We start from the raw sequence: 25237 nt of genomic DNA on the forward strand, positions 1-25237 counted from the left end.
GCATCTTCAAAATACTCTATGTTATTTACATGCAATACAACTATTTGTATCTGAAACCGGGACCTTCACTAAGATAGTTATGTCAGTGGAGTAATTGTTAACAACCTGTGCAATACTGTTGTTGAATAAAAAAAAATCATTTCTTTTTTTTATTCACTGTTCATTCGGCAAAGTGAACTGTGCTATGGATTGTTTCAACTATAGTTTCGCTGATAGTTGACTCATTAACAATCCCTTCAAATATCCTTATTTTTCTAGCACATACAATCAAAAAATAAAATTTGTTCGGAGAATTGTTATATATCATGGTGAAACCTGACTTAATTATCGCTTCCATATAGACCTCACTTGCAATAATGGTCACTTCTATTCAGCAACCGAGTTCCTATCACGGTGACTTGCCGAACCTCATTAACGTTTACGGGATATCATTCAACTCTTTTCAGCGTTTCTACTCTAGAGATAGACAAGTGTTTTAGCCTGTGTGAATATAGATATGTAAATATGTATGTTAGCTTAGGCTGTAAACACAAATATAGCAACATTAATCGATTACGTAATGTTAAAAACATTTTTCCAAACGGACATTCATTATAGCTATTTAAAAAGTCTGAGCCCGAATTCATTTGTCGGTTTTTAACATTTCCCAAACCAACTGTGCAAGGGTTGTATAGCCAATCACATTCGTTAAAACTTCCATTTGTCGTCCACTCAAAGTGTGCTAGTTATTTTAAATTGTTCTACAAGAGAGATCTTAATCTCGATGAACTGTTGGAAAATAGATAATATACGTAAGACTTCAATGTATTTACATAAAAACAACACACCCTACCTTTTGGTATTATTCTGTCCAGACAATAGTCGAAAATAGAAAAAAACCCGGTTATTTCAATATACTAAACCAACTTTTCCCTGGATAAGAATAGTACATTTCTTGTTGGCAACAACCTTTCAGGTGGTTGAACTATCAATAGCACATGTATACGTGATCGTACAAGCTGTGGTAAAATTTGACGTATGCTGTTTAAACATTTCTATTTATACATTGATTTGCTAGATTTATTGAATCGTTGTCCTTTAATGACGCGAGAATCCCTATGTAAGCAATTTAAAAGTACACCAGAACACGTCATCTTTAGAGTATATGTTTGGCCAAAGCAAATAAAAAATCTTTACTTTGTGAAGTCTCGCTTGAGTGTTGTATCGAGTCATTTGCCTCAGTGTATATCAGCTACTAAAGGAACCGTTTCAAACGTAAGTAAATATACGACTTGTATTATGATTAACTTGCTGTATTCACGGCGTCTAACATTTTATTTTAACAACGTCGGTTTACCAATTAAAACTTATACTTATATGAATTACTTTTAGCTTGAAACAATGTTTTTAAAAGAATCATGTATTATAAAATAACCTTTTATATATAAAATGCAGCACAGATATTTTAATTTTGCAAAAGTGTGTTAGTTTTTTGGTCCGTTTACTGGATTTGAATTCACACCGTGTTTACACTACATCGCATTCGCTTAGCCTTATGTCAAGTGCTCTAGACCACTCGACCACATCCACTGTATAGAAATATAACTTTAATAGTCGTAGTGTTACATTGTAAATATTATAGCTGACTATGCACGTTCTGACTTCGCTCATTGTTGAAGGCGGTACGGTGACCTATAGTTCTTAATTTCTGTGTCGTTTTTGGCTCTTGTGGAGAGTTGTCTCATTGTCAATAATACCATCTTTTTTTTTTTTACTTGTCACAATGCACGAAAATATTTTTTTTTTAAAAAGTCGAAAACATCCAAATGGTAACACTTCTGCTGATGATTTATACAGTGTATGTATCGTATTATCCGTCGATAATTCGCCGTTTCAGAATCTAATAGATATAGGAAGATGTGGTTAGAGTGCCCATGAGACAACTCACCATCCATCTAATGCATACTTGGTAATAGTTTCAAAAGTATACACCAAAACATTGTGGTTGGTTAGAAATGTCATAATCAATGGAAATTCAACCTATGACGTGACGTCATTTTTTGTTTGGGTGACGAACAATAAAATAACTCATGATCCTCAAGATTCTGTAAAGGCGAATTGCAAAAATCGTATTTTTATAATAATGGAATCGGAAAATTTAAACACCTTTCTGAGTAAAAAAGGTGTATATTAGTTCAATCACATTAAATATTAATACATTTAAAACACGACTCATTGGATGCAGCCATATCTATAAATTACACCCACTTTGCTACATAACTACTGAGTAAATTAAACATTATGTGTGGTGTGTTAGACATACAATTACACCTTATGTAAGAATCCTGGGTTTTGATTGGTTGATAGCAAGTGTATAACACGACTCATTGGATGCAGCCATATCTATAAATAACACCCACTTTGCTACATATCTAGTGAGAACATTATACATTATGTGTGTGTTAGACATCCAGATCTATATATAACACCAACTTTAATACATAACTAGTGAGTAAATTATACATTATGTGTGTGTTAGACATATAATTACACCTAATGTAAGAATCTCGGGTTTGATTGGTTGATAGCCAGTGTATAACACGACTCAATGGATGCAGTCATATCTATACATTACACCCAGTCTGCTTAATAATTAGTGAGTAAATTATACATTATGTGTGTGTAAGACATATAATTACACCTTATGTAAGAATCCTTGGTTTTGATTAGTTGATAGCCAGTGTATAACAATACTCATTTGATGCAGCCATATCTATAAATTACACCAACTCTGCTTCATAATTAGTGAGTAAATTATACATTATGTGTGTGTTAGACATATAATTACACCTCATGTAAAAATCCTGGGTTTTGATTGATTGATAGCCAGTGTACAACAAGACTCACTGGATGCAGCCATATCTATAAATTACATCCACTTTGCTTCATAATTGGTGAGTAAATTATACATTATGTATGTGTTAGACATATAATGCCTTCGTAATGGACTTTTGGAGATGGCCGTGATAGAATCTCAAGCATCATTGGTAATTTAATTTTTCGTACCCCAAAATGAAAAACGCGTCACGTCATTGGTTAAATTTCCATTGTTTATGACATTTCTAACCAATCAGGACGTTTTTGTGTACACTTTTGAAAATATTACCCATGATGCAGTAGATTCTGAAACGGCGCATTGATTACACTAACAAACCGATCTTTCTTCTATTATTCAAATAGAAACATAATCACTCTAACAAACCTGCAACTCTTTTCATAAACACACTTACGATAAAGGGAGTTCGCATAAAAGTTTCAAAATAGTTAACTTTTCAAAAAACTAGTTTATAATGATAAGGGGATTAATGTTATTAATAAAGGAGACAAAAAAAATGATGCATGTCAATGTGCTTGTTTTCAATATATTAGCCATTGAAATTTTGTGGGAAAATATTCTCTCTTGATTTTTTTAGCTTTATCATTGACAAGTCTTAGACTTCACAGATGGCTTATTATTCATTTTACAGTTAAAGGTTTATAAAAGAAAAAATGGGGGGTCAATCAGCAATTTTTTAAGGTATTCAAATGGATAAAACCAGAGGATTCCAAAAATCTGACAAAAATCCTAAAAGATGACAAGTGAACATCCTTTATATTATCGTAAGTAATACTGAGATTCTGAAACGGCGCATTGATTACACTAACAAACCGATCTTTCGTCAATTATTTAAATAGAAATATATCCACTCTAAAAAACCTGCAACTCTTTTCATAAAAACTATTCCAAAAATCTGACAAAAATCCTAAAACATGACAAGTGAACTTCCTTTAAATTTTAAAGCTCCAGTGCATTAATTCATTTTTTTATGCAATAGAATAGGAAAAACGGTTTCGTAAGTTTATTTTTAATTTCAATGGGAACACAACGAAATCGACATAATGTTAACTCACTTGTAACGACACATGTGGATTCACGTGGGAGTAAAATAGTAACAGTCACCAATATTTTCATCTCTGATGCTGAGCTAAATATAGATATATCGTGATTTTTTCACCGGGGTTTTGACAAAGCGAAAGAAGCATACCTTATTTAAAATGTCCATTCACTCATATTTGGACTTATTTATCTCGCTGTTTAGTTATCAAACGTACAAGCAGAAAAAAACTTTGAAAATTATGATCAATGCTATGTGCAAAAAACAAGTAAAATCACAAAAATACTGAACTCAGAGAAAAATCTAATCGGCAAGTCTATAATCACATGGCAAAATCAAATGACAAAACACGTCACTGACTTGGTACAGGCATTTTCAAATGTAGAAATGGTTGATTAAACCTGGTTTTAAGAAGTTTTAGAACATTTTCGCTTGCACAAATTTTTTCAATAACATGCTTTCGAAGCGCTTTTCATACCCCAAAATTTAAATTACATGTTCACATATGTTAGATATCATTCTTAATACACAATAAAAAAAGGGCATACGATTGAATACACATTGGTTAGAATAAGATTGTTAAGAAATGAAAGATAGAAAACATTTAAGGAGGTATGGGTGTCTTTCGCCATCTTGGATTGTAAAAAACAGAGAATCTAAGGTCCATATTTTCTATCAAATTAGCAAAATTTGATGCAAGAATGCAGATATTTCATGTGTTTCTACATTTAAAAGATCCAATTTATAAGAATATAACTTATAAATATAAATATATGTACAAGTGTAGATTATTTTTGGTTGTTTTTAAATATTTTGAAATTGTAATTTTAAGGGGAGGTAACTCTAAAACAGTGCATTTTCTGTTGGATTGTTCATGGAATTTTCCTACTTTGTATTTTAGCCGGAAAAAACGTACGGTGACCCTATCTTTTCTTTTGATATTATCAAAGCATTGTTTGAAAGCAATATTTTCCTAATTTATTTTACAATTCTATCATTTCGTTTAGTTTCTATTCACAAAATGGTGTTTTTTCCTGTATAATCCATACAAAATGTGTCATTTTGTCACGACCCGTAGCTTGAAAAAATGCACGGTGACCTATCATTTTTATAATATTTTTTAACATGTATCAATAGATACTACATTTTGGCAAAGTATGAACAAATTCTATCATTTCTATTTTAGACTCCCATACCACCTTAATCATATTTTACCAAATGTCAAACTTTCTACTCTTATTAGTTACAAATTTAGATTTAAACTGCAGTGAAATTTAAACATATCCAATCAAATTTAAATGTGTATTTAGATTGTACAGTTGCAATAACAAAAGTTAAAACATGATAAGCATATCTCGGAAAACCATAGTTTTTCACACTGCGTCAAACCTGGTTAGGATAATTCCAGAAAAGTGCTTATTCGAAAAATATTTATAACGTGCTGTTTTCTTATTTTTCAAGGACAAGCATAGACAAGTTTGTACTATGGCGAATATTGGGATACTTATTGCAATGGTCAGTTTTTTACCAGAAACATATGCTCAAATTTGTACTGTACCAGAACTGTCGCAGTGTATATGTCTTCACGGAGGAACAGAGGTAGACTGTCGAGGAATCGGTTTAACAGAAATACCGAGAAATATTCCGAACACCACAAAAGCGTTGTAAGTAATTTTGTATTGTAATAATATTTATAGTACCAATTCGTCTGCACCTGAACCATATTCGTATATTTCTACATGTCTCTTCAGTGATTATCGAGGCCAAAGTATTTGAAAATCAAAAGATAATTAGAAAAGAGCAATAAACAAAAAAGGAACAAAAAGTTCAGCCATAGCTGGGCATGGAATCAGAGCTTTGTATGAGGGAGAGACATTATATGATTCTATATATTTTCCAAAACTTTAGTGCTTTGGTTAGCTATCTTAAAAACATGTACCAGGCTTATAACTTGATTCGCTAGACGCGCGTCTCGTATACATACGACACATCGCTGATGCTCAGATCTTAATATGTAGAAAGCCATACACGTATGACGTTGAAGAGACGTTGCTAGACTCACAAATACTTGTTGACTCAAACTAAATATGCATATATGTCATTGTGGAGAAATGGCAAATTAGTGTACCTTCTTAACTTTTCCATTTTCAATTTAGGATAACATATGTATCAATTTTATGGTCATTTTAAAAAATTTCCTGTCACAAAATTTTGAATTTTTCGAAAAACTAAGGATTTTCTTATCCCAGGCAGAGATTACCTTAGCCGTACTTGAAACAACTATTTGGAATTTTGGGTCCTCAATGCTCTTTTACTTTGTACTTGTTTGACGTTATAACTATTTTGATCTGAGCGTCACTAATGAGTCTTATGTAGACGAAACGTGCGTCTGGCGTACTAAATTATAAACCTGGTACATTTGATAAAGTTTACATTATTGTAGCTCTATCTAGTCATTCATGGCTTTTCAGACTTTATTCACTGTGTAATGCTGTTGTTGTTGTTGTCCCCACTTGTTTGTAATATTGCATCTGTTTTAGCAAGCTATTTAGGGTACAGACGTGAGGCTACGGTTTGAAATCCTCCTCCGCAAAAAAGATACGTATTGATTGATGTAAAAATATCTACCCATTCATATATTTCACAGGAAAATTATACCCCACTAACTTGTCCATTCCGGCTGTTTGATTCTGTGTATGTGTTATAGCCGATATACAGTCGGAAATTACATGTGATACACAAATTGCAGGTCACGCTTACTCAGCCAATAAACCGTATATAGCTTAATTGAGCATTAAAATTATTCTTCAGTTATTTTCACTAGATATGTATACACAATTGATATGCAAATATAGTAATGGCGTTTTACTTGACTAGAAAAGAAGAACATTGACCTATATATGTTTGCTCTTTTGATTCCTTTATTAATCACCTGTCAATATAAGTTAGTGTTTTGAAAATTTAATTATTTTGAAACTGAGAAACAAACTCCCTTAATATCGCTACAATTTCTACATTGGCTATAGATAAAGGGGAGGGTTGAGATCTCAAAAAACATGTTTAACCCGGCCACATTGTTATGCCCTTCCAAAATCAGGAGCCTCTGGCCTTTGTTAATCATGTTTGTTTTTTAATTTTATTTCAAAGGTTTTTGAGTTTAGTATGACGTTCTTTTCCTCTGAACTAGTACAAATCCTTATTTAGGAGCCAGCTGAGTCATACCTCCAGGTGCTTGTTTTCTGGCTGCAACGAAGACCAACTGTTGGCCTTCGGCTGTTTTCTGCTTTCTGATCGGATTGTTGTCTCTTTGAAATATTTTTCATTTTCATTTTCAGTTTTGTCCCATATAAAGAATTTCATTTGTTGATCTTTGTACATGAAAAATAATAATCTGATAATATGTTGGTTAAGAGATAGGTAACACTGACTGATTGGCGACTAGTCAAATGTCAGTCAATATCTTTACTCGCGTATGCTTCTTTACTACTAAAATAACAAAAATGAGTAAAAAAAAACATGGCAGCCTCATTCATACACTAATTTCCCAATATTTAGTAGACCGTAAATTGGGTTCAAAAATCTGATATGGAATTACTATTAGAAGTATTATATCATAGGTAACATATGTACTAAGTCAGAATTTTATTGTATTTCAGCTTTATCCAAAATTACCCAGACCGAAAACTTTAACCTGAAGTGGAATAGACGGACGAACAAACGGACATACGGATAAACAGACGGCCAAACGGACAAACAAACGGACAAACGGACACACATATCAGAAAAGATAATGCCCCTCTTCTTTTGTTGGTGGCATAAAAGATGTAGTGGTCAAGATATATTTTGTTTTTCAATCTACCACTTGGTTTTGAATGTTGTCATTGGCAGTGATATCTGTTTAAATTAGGAACACACGGGTATATCAAGGACGTAGTTAATAATCGTTTATGTCAATGAGTTTATCTTCCTAGTATATCAACCTATATGCTATATATATATATATATCCTATATATTGACTCTTAAAATTCAAGAGTTAATCTAAAAATGAGGGTACTTTCTCTATAAATGAGGTTACTTTTTATATGGCCTTCCAAATACCGTTTCGATCCCTAACATCACTGAAGAGACATTTATTGTCGAAATCCGGATATGGTGTACTAAAGAAATATTGACACCGAATGTTTGTGGCACAACATCCTGTCCACAAGTTAACAATTTTCTTTTCTTTCTGTGACGTATTAAATTTATATTAGGATCCATTTTGTTACATCTTTTGATCAATTTTATTTGGCAATCGCCAATGGCAGTCAGCAGGGTTAAAGAACATCAGTTGTTCGACCTGTTAGTCAAATGCGTTTTGTTTAAATATACTTTTTCACTCTTTTGGTCTTTTGGGAAATGTTGTTTGTGCTGTTTTTAGACCCTTCTACAACGAAATTTGTTTGACATGCACACGTATAAAAATTGCGGTTTTTATCCAACGCAGTCATAGGTTTGAACGTAGTTTTCAATTTAGACTCGTTTATATATATATATATATATATAGATATAGGAAGATGTGGTGTGAGTGCCAATGAGACAACTCTCCATCCAAATAACAATTTAAAAATTAAACCATTATAGGTTAAAGTACGGCCTTCAATATGTATATTTAGCTGATCTGTAACAATAACATCTTCATGCCTTATATATCATGTACTGTAGTACGCCGCTAGATTAAAACTGACGTGGAAAGGTAACATATGGCCACCGAATGCTCTTTTTTTTGAGAGCCCAGGTGGTCGTGTGGTCTAGCGGGACGGCTGCAGTGCAGGCGATTTGGTGTCACGATATCACAGTAGCATGGGTTCGAATCCCGGCGAGGGAAGAACCAAAAATTTGCGAAAGCAAATTTACAGATCTAACATTGTTGGGTTGATGTTTAGACGAGTTGTATATACATTATGTACACAGCCATGTATCACCATCATTGATGGCGATCCGATGGATACATCTGTTGTAGGGTTGTCACTGACTCAGACGTACTTATGAATATAATTATTTTCTGTGACTGTATCTTACATTAATTTGTAGGATCCTTTACTATAGATAATTTAGCTGATCTGTAACAATAACATCTTCATGCCTTATATATCATGTACTGTAGTACGCCGCTAGATTAAAACTGACGTGGAAAGGTAACATATGGCCACCGAGAGCTCTTTTTTTTTTGAGAGCCCAGGTGGTCGTGTGGTCTAGCGGGACGGCTGCAGTGCAGGCGATTTGGTGTCACGATATCACAGTAGCATGGGTTCGAATCCCGGCGAGGGAAGAACCAAAAATTTGCGAAAGCAAATTTACAGATCTAACATTGTTGGGTTGATGTTTAGACGAGTTGTATATACATTATGTACACAGCCATGTATCACCATCATTGATGGCGATCCGATGGATACATCTGTTGTAGGGTTGTCACTGACTCAGACGTACTTATGAATATAATTATTTTCTGTGACTGTATCTTACATTAATTTGTAGGATCCTTTACTATAGATAATTTAGCTGATCTGTAACAATAACATCTTCATGCCTTATATATCATGTACTGTAGTACGCCGCTAGATTAAAACTGACGTGGAAAGGTAACATATGGCCACCGAATGCTCTTTTTTTTGAGAGCCCAGGTGGTCGTGTGGTCTAGCGGGACGGCTGCAGTGCAGGCGATTTGGTGTCACGGTATCACAGTAGCATGGGTTCGAATTCCGGCGTGGGAAGAACCAAAAATTTGCGAAAGCAAATTTACAGATCTAACATTGTTGGGTTGATGTTTAGACGAGTTGTATATACATTATGTACACAGCCATGTATCACCATCATTGATGGCGATCCGATGGATACATCTGTTGTAGGGTTGTCACTGACTCAGACGGACTTATGAATATAATTATTTTCTGTGACTGTATCTTACATTAATTTGTAGGATCCTTTACTATAGATAATTTAGCTGATCTGTAACAATAACATCTTCATGCCTTATATATCATGTACTGTAGTACGCCGCTAGATTAAAACTGACGTGGAAAGGTAACATATGGCCACCGAATGCTCTTTTTTTTGAGAGCCCAGGTGGTCGTGTGGTCTAGCGGGACGGCTGCAGTGCAGGCGATTTGGTGTCACGATATCACAGTAGCATGGGTTCGAATCCCGGCGAGGGAAGAACCAAAAATTTGCGAAAGCAAATTTACAGATCTAACATTGTTGGGTTGATGTTTAGACGAGTTGTATATATATATGTATATATATGTATAGATTATAACATGCCCTTTTCCATACTGGCCCTGGTATTATCCCGAGACTCCCATATCGGCCTCTAGGCTTTAGCCGAGGGCCGATATGGATCGAGGGATTATACCTGGGACAATATGTTACAATCTTTTTATCACATATTTAAGTTCTGCATAAAAGAAAAAAAGGGTCAATTATAACAATGTAATGAAACATAACAGGTAAAATTATAAACATTTTATCCCAAAGGTGTCGTTAAGGATGCAATGACGTGACGTCATTTGGAATCAGGGCACAATAACTAATAACCTCTGTTTTGCCCCATTAATTTTGAGGTTATTACATATGCAAAACCCGACGTATTTGTAACAAATATGGGATATATATATATATATATATATATATATATATATATAAAACGTCTGTATAGTAGTCAACGATTTTCCCCACGTGGGCGCTGGATCGTTACGAGTAACGATACATGTACACAATAAATAAATTATATAAACGCCTAAAAAAGTGTACACAACAACTCCAAATACAAAAAAAGGTAACTATAAATGTAATTATTTATAAATATTTCGGATAACAGATATCCTTCGTCAGTCAGATTCTGATGTGAAATGAATCATCGTTGAGTCTCGTTAGATTAAACTTTTACTAAATCTTGAATTTTATACAAAAAAAAAAGTCAAACCGAACATCAGTAAAGACGCTTGCACCATTCTAAAAAAATGTTAACATGACATAGGTTATATGGTTTATTACAACAGAGAGCTCATATATATGCTTTAAATACAAATAATAATGTGCGATTTGAACTAGCACAATTCTAAAACTGTATCGGGAACGACAATTATGATGGTATAACATGTATACGCATGATAACGTCTGTAAAATTACCAAATAGACAGCTCTGCTGTACGATCTAAATATTTGAAATTGAGAGTAAAGTAGTTACAACAGAGTCTGAATATATAAACATCGTGAACAAACGGCCGCAAAAATGTAATAATATTTTTTACTAAGTATAACTAGAAGAACGTGGCTAGGTACTTATTTATCCCTAGCCACGTTCTTCTAGTTATACTTAGTAAAAAATATTATTACATTTTTGCGGCCGTTTGTTCACGATGTTTATATATTCAGACTCTGTTGTAACTACTTTACTCTCAATTTCAAATATTTAGATCGTACAGCAGAGCTGTCTATTTGGTAATTTTACAGACGTTATCATGCGTATACATGTTATACCATCATAATTGTCGTTCCCGATACAGTTTTAGAATTGTGCTAGTTCAAATCGCACATTATTATTTGTATTTAAAGCATATATATGAGCTCTCTGTTGTAATAAACCATATAACCTATGTCATGTTAACATTTTTTTAGAATGGTGCAAGCGTCTTTACTGATGTTCGGTTTTGACTTTTTTTTTTGTATAAAATTCAAGATTTAGTAAAAGTTTAATCTAACGAGACTCAACGATGATTCATTTCACATCAGAATCTGACTGACGAAGGATATCTGTTATCCGAAATATTTATAAATAATTACATTTATAGTTACCTTTTTTTGTATTTGGAGTTGTTGTGTACACTTTTTTAGGCGTTTATATATATATATATATATATATATATAATTAAGTTACTGAAAAACTAACTCAGTTATTAACAAATATGTATGTAGCATTTATATTGGACCAAACCTGTCTTTAGGATTTTTATACATTGATCAACTGCACTTTATTTGACCAGATACCTTGATAGAAATGCGATAACAATAATAGATTCAGCTTCGTTATTCGGATTGACATCCCTCGAACTATTGTAAGTAGCTTTATAAATACAGATTTCAAATCATTATTTATTCAACCATTTTTTTAAATATTAAATACTATATTTTTTTTTATATAACTTTTGAAGATTTGATGTCCAATCATAACGTTTAACTTGACTATTGCACCATAATTATAATATTTATATAAATGTGCAAGACGGTCATATTTTTAATTACCGAAAATATAATATAATTCTATTCTACTACAATGTATTGAAAACATTTCATCACACATCGTAGACATTCGGCAATCCTCGGTAGAATCCGCTACTCTCCTTCTATCGTTAGATGAGGGTACGGAATTTGCCGAGTTGAGACAAATGACATCCAAGATACATTAAAACTGACCAATAGCTGTTAATTTCTGTGTCATTTTGTCTCTTGTAGAGGGTTTTCACATTGGCAATCATACCACATCTTCTTTTTTATACGAGCAACATGATCATCCTCCCGCAAACAACATTTGAATTTCGTATGCCCGAGAAGGGTAATCAGCGTCTACTATAATTCTTGTATCCACCATTTTGGTTATAGTGTAGGATTTAATAATGTACTCCATGAAAAAATGTCCACCGGACACATTTTGACAATATTACCTATTTAAGTTTTTTATATGATTAAAGTATTAAACTGTTAAATGATATCCATTGCCTTGTTATTACTGGACGCATTAATAACGAACTTGAATTAATTGTTACTTTGGCATACAAATTGTCTCATTGGCAATCATACCATCCTTATCTTCATATCCATATTTTTTAATATTATATAAAAATGTATAATTCAAACTCAAATAAGTAACAGATGCTGTTCAGTTTTATTTTCCTTATTGAACACACTTTGATAACATTGACTACGAAAATTTGTTCTGCAGATGGACCATATTTCATAGCTATTGCTGTAAAATGCTGTACACTTAGGAGACAATATTTTATGGCAATGGACATTATTTATTTTCTATTGCCTTCTTCTCTGACATAAGTAATATAGTAAAGTTCTTCATATTTAATTTTATACTTCCTTCTTATTGTTGTTCTTTCACTGTCATTACCATTTGCTGGGTATTTCTTAGAACTTAAATTTCTCTGTATTCACTTCCATCCATTATTTCTATGTTTACATTTGTATAGTGATCAATTTCTCATCAATCCTTCATATTTTAATTAAAATTCAAGTATAATAAAACTTTCGTATGACCTTTGTATTACTTCCCTTGGAGGACACAATTTTATAGCAACTACTATGAAAATTTGTCATGTGAGTGGACACTATTTCATATTGTTAGCAGTAAAAATCTGTCCTTTTGAGGGACACCATTCCATGGCAATGGACATTTTTAAATACCAAATTTCAATAAAAAACTGTCCACGTGCACACTTTTTCACAGGACACTATTATGTCTTACATTAGCTCATGTGATTCCCTCCGTATTGATTTGTGACACGGGTGTTTCATGACTATTTAACAAGGGTATACTACTGTTGCCTTTATTTATATAGTTTTCTCTATCTCTAAGATTTTGTGAAAATGTGATTATTAAATGTTTCGTTAGTAAAAATAGTTGTATATTAGGCATATCTATGAAGGCATAATGTAAAAGCTTGTTTAAAGTAATATATTGAGACATAAATCCAATATCAAGAAATAATATGAATATATGTTTACCTTATATGAATATAATCTTAAATATTTTTCAGAAGTTTAACTGGTAATACAATTACCAGTATAGAAACGGGTGCGTTCGATTGGCTTTGGTCACTGACTTATCTGTGAGTTTTTTCTTTTAAAGCATGTAGCGTAATGACTTCTATAAAAGGGCTACTTTCAGACAATATGTTTCGTGGGGAAAAAAGAAAAAAACCCAGACATCTTGTTCGGCTAATAAATATTTGATAGCTTGCTTGGAGACATACTAATGCGATCGGATCTTGTAAATATTGATAACTTTGCCTTAACAAGAATATTTGCAGGGCCGTTCATAGGGGTGCCAAAGTAATCACATAATCACAACTGATTTGCTTATATAATCACACAATTATTAATATTTTTGTTAAACAAGATAACCAAATAAACAAAAATAAAGTTCTGGATTATCAAATAATCAAATAATTATAAATTATGCTGTCTGGTTATTTTCAAAACACTATAAAACGTCTAAGTGAACACATAATAAACAAGAACTATCTTTAAAAAAGATATCCGACGTATTTAAATTTGAGTATATGTTTAAAACTATAATTTCGATAACCTTCAGAAGCACAATGACTTAATGATGCAGGACCTCTTTAATTAAATCTCAATCTGAATAACGTTTTCTCTGTTTGTGTTCAGTATTCTCGGTCCTCGTATCTTTCTGTTTACATTCACCAAAACCCCGCGGAAATCTCATATGCGTAGGTGCGTTCTAAAAGTCATGTACGTTCGTACAACAAAGTTTACATTAAAAATAATATAATTGTCCCGAATAAACAGCTGTCATGGATACACAGAGCTATTGGAGAAACAATTATTTTAATAAAAATATAAATCTTTGTAAGATCTAGTTCAAATATTTATAGTTTTTCACTTGCTTTCCATCACGATATAATTATTGAGACGTTTTTTCAGACACAACCAAATCACCCACCATGACAGCATTTTTTCCAATCACAGAAAGGATTTTCGAGCAACGTATTCTGTTGCCATAGTTAAGCGTCCTTAAGTTCAAAGGGCACAAACCGAAACTATACCGACTACGTCGGAGAAACCTCATGAGGAGACACATACGCATTTGGAAGACTCAGTTTTGCAAACTCAGATCTAACAAAATAAATCACGGTTGATAAGGTCTTTTGTCCTTCTTGGCATGTCACTAAAAATTAATATTAGCTGTTATTTAAGGAATGACTGTAATATTTTTCCTATCTATGAAAATAACATCAAAAATGGGGTGCACACTGAATAGTGTGTTATTCTTGTGTGCGCACCACATATTTTTTATGTTAGTTATAATCGACAGAAAAAATAGAACAGTCATTTCATATAATTCAGTTCTAAATTCCATTGTGAACCGGAGTAAACTATGAAAAAAAAAACGTTGATGGCGTCACGGTCACATGACATAATTATGTCTATTAGCTGATACACAAAACAACGTCAGCCAATCGGAAGACGCGCAAACATATAAAAAATATAAATAACTTCAAATAGAGGAATCATCTCACTCATGCAATCCTCTAATGACTAAATTATATCAAATTGCCTTGACCATAACCGACGCGCTTGACCACTCGTTCACCAATTACATTTAGATTATTGTTAAAGAGCACAAAAAGGAACTATAATCTATATTTCTTTTTATAACATCAGTTTTTCTTGAGCATTATATAAATATCATATTATTGGGGTCATTAGTTTGGATATGCATACAAAGTCGACAATAAGCTGACGCGAAAGACGAAAAAGTCAAAGAAGCCAAAACAAATTACAAGATGGGATTGATGAATAAACGTTTTTTTTTTTTGCGCTATGAAAGGAATCGGCTATTCTTGATAAACAAATTTAATAAGAATTCGTTAAAACCAATTTTCGTGAATTTCGTGGTTATCTGGGAAGCAAGAATTCCAATGCCCAAAGAATAACAAATTTTCTTTAGGAATGTTTGCAGACTTCAGCTAAACAACAAAATCAAATATCCAAGAAAATGCAAGTTTTCCTCAAGAAACGGACATTCATACCGAGGAAAATAAAATTAACAGTAAATCCGTTGGTTTTAGCTTATTAAAGGGATCACGTAATTCTTTGACATATTTTCTTTTGTGTAGGACCAAAAAAAATGCATAATATTCTTTATGGAATTACAATCTTTTAATAATTAGTTTTATTTACAGCTCCCTACAAGGAGATACTGAACTTGATATTCCTGGAGAAGTGTTGACTGCAATTAATTCATTTACAAACCTTTCATCTCTGTAAGCATAAATGTATCGTACTGGTTTAGTCACATTTAATAACAAATAATCCAAACCATGAAAAGTGAAAACATTTTTTATCATTATTCATAATCATTCTGTATTATATAATCATTAAGATTATATAATTACTTAGACTTATATCTAATAGGTAAAACGACAGCACAAACAATAGGAACAATACCAAGGTGAAAATAATAGGACGAAAATGCAATACACTACATAATAAACGAAAGATTGATAGAGTCTTAAATCTGGAGGTATCTTCATCAGTAACATGCGTTTTACAGAGACATCACATTAGAATGTGATCAAGCATTCCTACAAAAAAGTTTATAGGTACTGGACGATGTGGTATGAGTGCCAATGAGACAACTCTCCATCCAAACAATAATTTATTAAAGTAAACAAGTATAGGTCAAGGTACAGCCTTCAACACGGAGCCGTGGCTCAAACCGAACAACAAACTATAAGGGGCCCCAAAATATCAAGTGTAAAACAATTCAAACGAGAAAACAAACGGCCTAATTTATATAAAAAAAATATTCCTACAAAAAAGTTTATCACTAGATTATAAGTATTTCTATGGACACCAATTTACATCCCTTTATAGCAGACGTGCTATTTCGTTTAATCTACATTAGTATGTGACATGTGACACATTTATAATGGAGTCCTGCATCAAGGTATAACCTGCCATCTAAAAAGTACAACATACTGCCCATTGTTGATCGCCGTACAGTGACCTATGACAGCTAGTTACTGTGTTATTTGGTTTCTTGTTGAGAGTTGTCTCATGAGCATCCATAGCACATTCTTATTTTATATCTGATGTGAAATAAACAAGCTTGCCCTACTGCTAATATAAAATATGAAATAGAAACATTAAAACTAATAAGCTGCTAATGAATTTAATATACATGTCCAATGTGTAATAACACGTAGGCTTAGTCTGTTATTCATATATTTGTTTTACATGGTTTTGTCCATACGTTTTTGATGTGTTTTGTCATTTGATTTTGCCATGTGATTATGGACTTTCCGATTGGATTCTCCTCTCCGTTCAGTATTTTTGTGATTTTACATGTTTTAGTCATGTTCAAACTGGAAACCCGAACCTTTCCAATAAGTCATTCTTAAATTTCAATTATAATTCATGAACATACTATATAGGTATTTTATTTGCAATCTTGTCATTAATTGTTGGTGTACCAAAGTATATTGAATAATATACAAATTTAGTTGCTTGCTAATCGCCAATTGTTTAATTTTATGTTGACATATGTGTTTGCTTTGGTTTGCAGATCACTTATAAATTGTAGAATTTCATCAGAAGATATCAATTTACTATCTGGATTACAATCCCTTAAGACTTTGTAAGTATCACAGTATATACTGAAAAATTATATTTCATTTAAAAAACACATTATAATTCCATGCGTGCGAATATTTGAAAGCCAAGGAGTATAAGAACTGAAAAAATTGAAGAGTCATATTACTAAAAATAATAAAATAAAAATTAACCTTATTCATCTGAGGTCAACATGGTCAACTTTGCCTGTGGATGCTGAAATAATAGTTTCCAAAAATTTCAAAATTGTAAATGGACAATTTGCCTTTACAGAAACTAGAGGACTATGGGTAATCTCATTGTTCGTACACCGAGATTGTTGTTATTGGTTTTGGTAGGCGGCTTACTTATGTAGTAACTACGCAAAAATGAAAATGACATTACGTCATTGGTTGAATTTCAATTGTTTAGAACGTTTTTAACCAATCACAACGTTTTTTAATTTTTTTTGTTAAAAATCACGTCAGTTCAAATGTACCGATTCAGTGATTACAAATTGATTAAAGTACGTTATAAGTTGCATGAGTTCGAAGCGCTTTAATGCAGTTATCTAATTAGGAACGCAAAAAGCCTCATATTTGAAAGACAAGAATGTTAAACAACCGAAACAAGTGTTTTTCCTAAAAACAAATTAAATTTTGCATAAATAATATTATCATCGCTGTTTTGTGAATTTTTCCTTTAATTTTTTTTTGTGTTATTTTTTCATATCATACTACTCGCTTGAGATGAAAATTTTCGCCAGAAACTTATGAGGCACGTGGCGTTGCTAATGACATTGATATAAAATTGACAACGTGGTCATAGGTAAAACAGCGATCAACAGATTATCATTGGTCATCTCAACTCGATTTCTTTTACTCGCTTTCGCCGTTCCTGCTCAACCGAGAAAATCAATCTCGTTGAGATGATCAGCGATAATCTATATATCATTAAATCTCGAGATATATTTGATATGATATTATCAAAAAAAATTATGAAATTATTTTTAATTTAATTAAAAATTGTGCAAATGTTTTTTGATTTTCATCAAATTTTGAGGGGTTACTATACACAGTTTTATAATTTTCTAATACTAGTTGCAAACAAGCAACACTTTCACAAAAAATACATTACATTAAAAAAGATAAATAAATGCAAATGAATGTATTGATTAAGGTCTTATTACCGTTGAAATTGATAACTTCATGTTCATTATTTTTAGGTTTATGTGGGCCGTGTAAGGATGTATAGGCTCTTAAATCAACAGCAAAATTGAAATACGACATCCTGATTGTTAAAAGGCTTCCAAATGTTCAGTTGTGTTTAAATGAGTTCACTGCTGTTATATAAAACAAGTTTTAAAGCTGTCTTTGCATCGGAACTAAACACATTTATTTAAATAAAAAAACCAACTGGCATGACATGGTTATGTTCGTCTCATATATTTTAAGATAGTATGATACTTAACCCCTTACGAGAGGGATTATGCCTGATATTCATTTGATGAAGACATAATCTTTCAATCAGTTTTATTGAGGTCTGAAGCTGGCATGTCTGTTATCTGCTAGTAGTCTGTTGTTATTTATGTATTATTGTCATTTTATTTATTTTCTTTTGTTCTTTTCTTCTGACATTGGACTCGGACTTCTCTTGAACTGAATTTTAATGTGCGTATTGGTATGCGTTTACTTTTCTTCATTGACTAGATGTATTGGGGAGGGTTGAGATCTCATAAAAATGTTTAACCCCGCCGCAAATTTGCGTCTGTTCCAAGTCAGGAGCCTCTGGCCTTTGTTAGTCTTGTATGATTTTGAATTTTAGTTTCTTGTATATAATTCGGAGTTTAGTATGACGTCCATTATCACTGTACTAGTATACATATTTTTAAAGGGGCCAGCTGAAGGACACCTACGGGTACGGGAGTTTCTCGCTACATTGAAGACCCATTGGTTGCATTCGGCTGTTGTCTGCTCTATGGTCGGGTTGATGTCGCTTTGACACATTCACCGTTTCCTTTCTCAATTTTATTGAAGGCGATAAGAACTCAAACTTAATAATTTACCAGTTATACAAGGGTAATAACTATTGAATTTGAAATGTTAGTTCAGAAATTAGCGTGGCTAACGAGTCAGTAAATGTCCACACCGTAAGAAGGTATCTAAAGAAAAATAAAAGAAAGGACTACTAATATTGACAATATAAATCGTGTTTTTGTCTTACATGTTGTGATTGAATTTCAAATGATGTTTTTGTCTTAAATAATTTGATTGAGTTTCACGTGTGAAAATCATAATTTTAAAATCCAGTAATTGAGAGATGTATTTTAAAAATGTTCATATAAGAAATAAAGAGCATAATTGGTTTATTTAAATCAATTGAGATACTATCTGCACCCCCCCCCCCCAAAAGCAACAAAAAAAATAAAAATAAAAAATAAACAAGAAAAAAAGACAAAACAATCGCAACCAAATGTGACAAAATATTATTGATGTTATTACATGTATTTAGTGAAAAGGGGATTTATTTGTTAATACATTTTAGATCCCTACCTAACAACGATATTTCCTATATAAAAGCTGGATTTTTCAACGGCTTTTCGTCGTTAGTAAATTTGTAAGTATGTCTTTATATTTTTTACAAAGTAACTGGAAAATACAGGTGACATTATCAAATTTAAAACATGATATATTGTGTGTAATGCTAAAACATTATCTCATCGATCTATCCCTTTGCTATCAATTTGTTACTATGGAAAATTCATTATCTGCTTTGTTATCCTATCTTTTTTTCACGTTTACTCTTTAATAGTTCATTGCATGTTTCAAAGGAGATGATATCAGAATTATTCCAATCAATCAACATTAAAATTGCAAAACGGAATGATATTCATCATGCTCTACGAAATCAATTGATTTTGTTCAGAAAAAGTATACGTAATAACATGAGAGACTGTTAAGAAATTACACTGAACAAACTAACAATTATAGACAAGAGTTACAGATAACAAGCACCAGAGACTGAATGATCAAATATTTATCTGAGCAGGCATATTATAACTGTACAATAGATCAAGCTACACAAGCCCAGGCTAAACAGGCAAGAGTCAATAATAGTAAAGCCACATTAAAGTTATACAACGTCTTCATTAGGAAGCCACCAAGGACAACCTCATGTCCCTCGATGGAGCCCGGTAGGATAAGAGTTGCTATCGCTAAATTGTTTTAATTCTTTTTTTTGGAATTCATTATAGGTATGTTTTTGTCGACATTAATTGTGAGTATTTTCTTTATTTCAGACAACTTTGGGGTAATAACTTGACAACTGTATCAGCGAATATATTTAACACAACAACAAACATTTCCCTGCTGTACGTATTATCCAAATGTGTATATCCACTCATTGTCCTGTATACTGAAATAATCATATCATCCAAATATAGTCCCGGTTTATTAGAGCGATATAATTGCGATCTACAAATTTAATAAGGCGTTTCTCTGGTTTAACATTTTTTTTGCCAGATATTCGGAATTCCTTGGTTTTACAAATGTAGCGACACTACAAATTATGCCCGCTAAACCCTTATTTGCTTTTCATAGTTTCATAACATATAGTTTAAAAGCTATGTTTTAAAATCCTATCAAATTCTTGTTATTTTCCATTGTTTTTAAAAGAAAAAAAAGTAGCAATTAAAAACCAATTGTTCAGAGAACAATTGAAGGTCTTTCCATCAAAACAATGTATTTTGATATGAAAAGTTGTGAAACTAAGTTTAAAATGTCATTTCAATCGTCAAATGATAGCTTCTAGTAAGCTGATTCCAAAAATATATTGTTTCCATACATTTTTTTTAAATAAGGGAGATAATTTGTTACTTCCGGTTTGAAAAATGTTACTTCCGATTATATTTGAATATTTACTCGACACTGATTCCAAAAATATCTGGTTCTATATACTTTTATATTAATAAAGTACAAAAATAGCTACTTCCGGTTTACAAAAAGTCACTTCCGGTTGTTTTTTTCAAGGTTAAATGGTTTGATACCTTTTTCTAAAAGTTGTATATCTTTATCATGTTTACATATAGAATAAAAGCAAAGGTCAAAATCTAGAACGTCAAATTAAGCTATGACCTGGAGATCAATTTCAAGGTCATAAACCAAGGACCTCAAATCAAAAGACCATAGGTCTTAATTATATTTAGTTAATGAGTTATATCACCAATTTTAAATACAAGAGGGGAGAAAACTCCCTTTTACATTCAACGTACGCTTGCAATCAAAATTTACATCTTACGACATGTCGCAACTAACAATTTAGTAAAAATAATTTGTTGATATCTTATACAGTCTTTGGATATAAGTGACAATAAGCCAAATTCAAATATTAGAATATGACCTTGACCTTTGACCTTGACCTAATTTTCATTTTTTGGGACCAAGGACCTCAAATCAAAAGATCCTAGGTCTCTATCACTTATGGTTTATAAGATAGAAATTCATATCACTTATATCAGATGCATAAGGGGAAATAACTCTCATATGGAGCGGTCATATTGCTTCGGTCAAAATAGGACAAATCATGCGAAGGATATAACGAGCAATTTTGTAAAATAAATTTGTCATAATCTTTAACGGTTGCGAAGGAGATGCGATAACAAGGAAAACAGTGTTTGGGGAGATAACTCCTACAAAGAAAAGTATTCGTTTACGCAGGGTAAATTTCAAAAGCGCATAAACTGTTCGATATCATATACAAAATATCTAAGCGACATATTGCGAAACAAATGTTTATCGCAAGAACAAAATTAGGCGGAAGAAAAAAAAAAATAATCAGAAGAAAAACAATAGGTCTTTCCACAGAAAAGTGGAAAGACCTAATTATAAGTTGTATGAAAATCTACAGAGAAATATTTGCCGCCAAATTGTCAATGGCTTATAACTGTAAAACAAGAACACAAACCCTTATTTGTTTCATTTCTTTTAGTTCCTTTATTACCATACTATCAATTTACAAGACGTAGAAAGCTTGTTATTTTGAAACAGGGTAGCAAACTTTTCTAGGAAGATAAATATCAACAAAGTAAACAAAAACTTACTGAACCGCAATTCGTTTCTTATTAGGTAATAAAATAAACAAAAACAAAAAAATTATCCAGATAAAGATTGGTTTCCGTAGCTATATATCGTAGTTTATTTTAATGAATATAAACGATAACGCTATTTGCGAATGAGGAAATCTTTTATGTTACAACTATGAATGTATTCAGATATTTAAACCAATGTCTTTTCTTTGTTAATTTCACTAAATATTCTATCTGGGTATGAAGTGGTAATTTAACAGGGATACTTGATGCAACGCTGTACACTTGAAGCTGGACATCGGTGTCCCCTGATCTGAACTTGGCAAGGATTTATAGAATCTAAATTTTATCATGTCATGTCATTGTTTATTACTTCTTATTAGATTTCATGCTACGTAATGTCATTATTGTATTTGATATAAGAAAAAAGACTCGCTTTCAAACTTAGTAAATCGCTTCAAAACTTAGTGATTTGCAAAAGAAATTAAGTTATTTGCATTAACCATAGTGAATCACTTCAAAACTCAGTGAATCGATTCAAAACTTAGTGACTGGAATTAAAACTTTAATACCGGTCGCGTCGAAAGGGTGCGTGTATTTTGCTTTGTGTATATGATCAATCATGAACATTTCAACTCGTTCAAAGTGTCACACTCGAAAATAAAACACTATCTGAAGCATCACAGATCAGTCTATTAAACTGCCGATGGAATCAAACGATATTAGACCACGCAAACGTGTCGCCATTTTGTTGCGACATCGGCACATTATGTAGGTCACTTGATAGTGAATAAAAATCATTTGTAGGTTTGATTCACGTCCTTAAAGCTCTGTTTGAGCAGGTACCATAAACAGATGACTTATCCTGTAAACAAAAATTACACTGTTTCACGATTATTTATTTCCACAAAATTAATTCAATCTCTGTTAGGGTGGTACCCATCACATTGACTAAAATTAATTTGGCTCCTTTAGTTTCCATATGTTTTTTTAAACATATTTACTTTAACCCTTTGACAAAAATATATATGATTTAAAAACAAATTAACCAACCATTTCATCAGAAAAAAATCTTTTGTTATATAGCAGTTTGACAAACACCGATTTTGATCATAGAAAAGCTTTATATTTCCAAAATAATACAGCGTAATTAAAACGCAAGGCTGATTTATTTCCTTGAAGTGTAAGGTACCTCCTAAAGAAGGGAAGGGAATGTTCTTTATATTCTTCATATTGAATATTTTGTATAAAAACAAGACAAGTAACTTAAAGTGATTTTTTAGGGTCTTGGCAGATAATCCACTGTTGTGCTGTACGATGACAGATTTTTTTGAATGGCGACCGAATCAACCCAAATTAAGAAATCTATATGGAACATGTAACGATTTTAACCGGACGACAGATATCAATTTATTTAATACGTCACATTGTACATTTCCCGGTAAGTTTCCTTGTTCTTTCAAAGAGTTAAATCAAAGAGTATCTAGTCTGCTGTTGTGGTGTGATTTCACATTTCATAAGTATTATTTCCCATCAAATATTCAATTATTTCCAAAGGATAAGAAATATTGTAAGCTAAGGTTGGTTTCAAAGTAAAAAGTAATAAGGTACACAAGGCGCATAAATTTGAACAAGGCTTGTTTACAAAGATAGTATTGCTTTCAATGTGGGCGCTATTTTAGTTTTATTTCATCGTTGATCTTTATCGAGGTGTCTTTTTCTACTGTACTATAGCGGAGAGTTTCAACTCCAACTTGTAGTTTTTGGATTGATTTGAAGAAGTAAAAGCAAATGCTTTCTAGACTGCTGATTGGATAATCGTCTTACGCGTTTAGGATTTTAACCATGTACTGCAATTAATGATGGTTTGTTAATACTTGGTATATATTTGTTTATACTTTTTGAACTCATTGGAAATTATCTAAAACATCAGCTATAATATTGTTTTTAAGAGTTTTCCACCTTCACATAATTGAAATGAGTGTGTGGGACCTAGATATAAATCAACGAGTTCATAAAGATTGATATAACAAATATTTATCAAATTTATAATAAAACAGTTTGCAGTAGTAAAAGAAGTTTACTCATCTTCAGTTAACATTTCCATTAATGAGATATAAATCATATTAAAACACTCCAAATGTAGACAGTGTATGTATGCACTATTCACAATACTGATGCACCCACACTGAATAAAACTAACACAACGGTGAAATACTGATGAGACGACTGAGGTACTACTGTAAATCAACTTATTTTCGCGAATACAGTATTTCGCATTTAGCCCTTTTTAGTCCATTTTCCGGTGATTAAATTTTGCAATTTTCAAATTTAGTTGATATGGTTAAGTGAGGACATGTTTTACATATTCGCTCGGGATTTAGATTTGCGATATTTTTCTACTCGCGAAAGTCGCGAAAATTAATTACTCGCGCAAATTATAATTAGTTGTTTAAAAATATGTTACTGAATATGTGTTGATATTTTACAGAAATATGTCAATGAAAATTTGTTTTTCGAAGTTTTTCATAGTATAAACTTATTGTATTTTGACTACAGAAATACAAAAAAAGAATCAATTTTGGTCCAAATTATCAGAGAATATTGTATTAAACATATTGATAAATATCATTTTTAATAAAAGTGGACGGCCAATGGGGTTCCTGGTCTACTCCGACGTGTTCTGTCACATGTGGTGTTGGTACTGGATTAAGAAATAGGAGTTGTGACAGTCCACCACCCTCTGACAATGGAAAGGAATGTGTTGGACCTAACATGGAAGCAATTAATTGTAGTTTAGAAGTTTGTCCAGGTATATATTGTCAATATAACTTAAGTATCGCTTCTCCCTTCTGA

General features: G+C 32.2%; 1 protein-coding gene across 1 annotated transcript; it reads left to right on the forward strand.

Annotated features, from left to right (window-relative positions):
- Window positions 1-1190: 1190 nt before the first annotated feature.
- LOC134718002 (slit homolog 3 protein-like) lies at window positions 1191-25237 on the forward strand. Its single transcript, XM_063580500.1, has 10 exons — window positions 1191-1254; window positions 5376-5578; window positions 11937-12008; window positions 13716-13787; window positions 15888-15968; window positions 17273-17344; window positions 19843-19914; window positions 20597-20668; window positions 23665-23822; window positions 25026-25237. Exons 2-10 carry the CDS (start codon window positions 5400-5402, stop codon window positions 25235-25237), a joined length of 990 nt encoding a protein of 329 aa, XP_063436570.1. The 5' UTR covers window positions 1191-1254; window positions 5376-5399.

Source organism: Mytilus trossulus, chromosome 5 (assembly GCF_036588685.1).
Source record: "Mytilus trossulus isolate FHL-02 chromosome 5, PNRI_Mtr1.1.1.hap1, whole genome shotgun sequence".
In the NCBI taxonomy this organism is placed as follows: Eukaryota; Metazoa; Mollusca; class Bivalvia; order Mytilida; family Mytilidae; genus Mytilus; species Mytilus trossulus.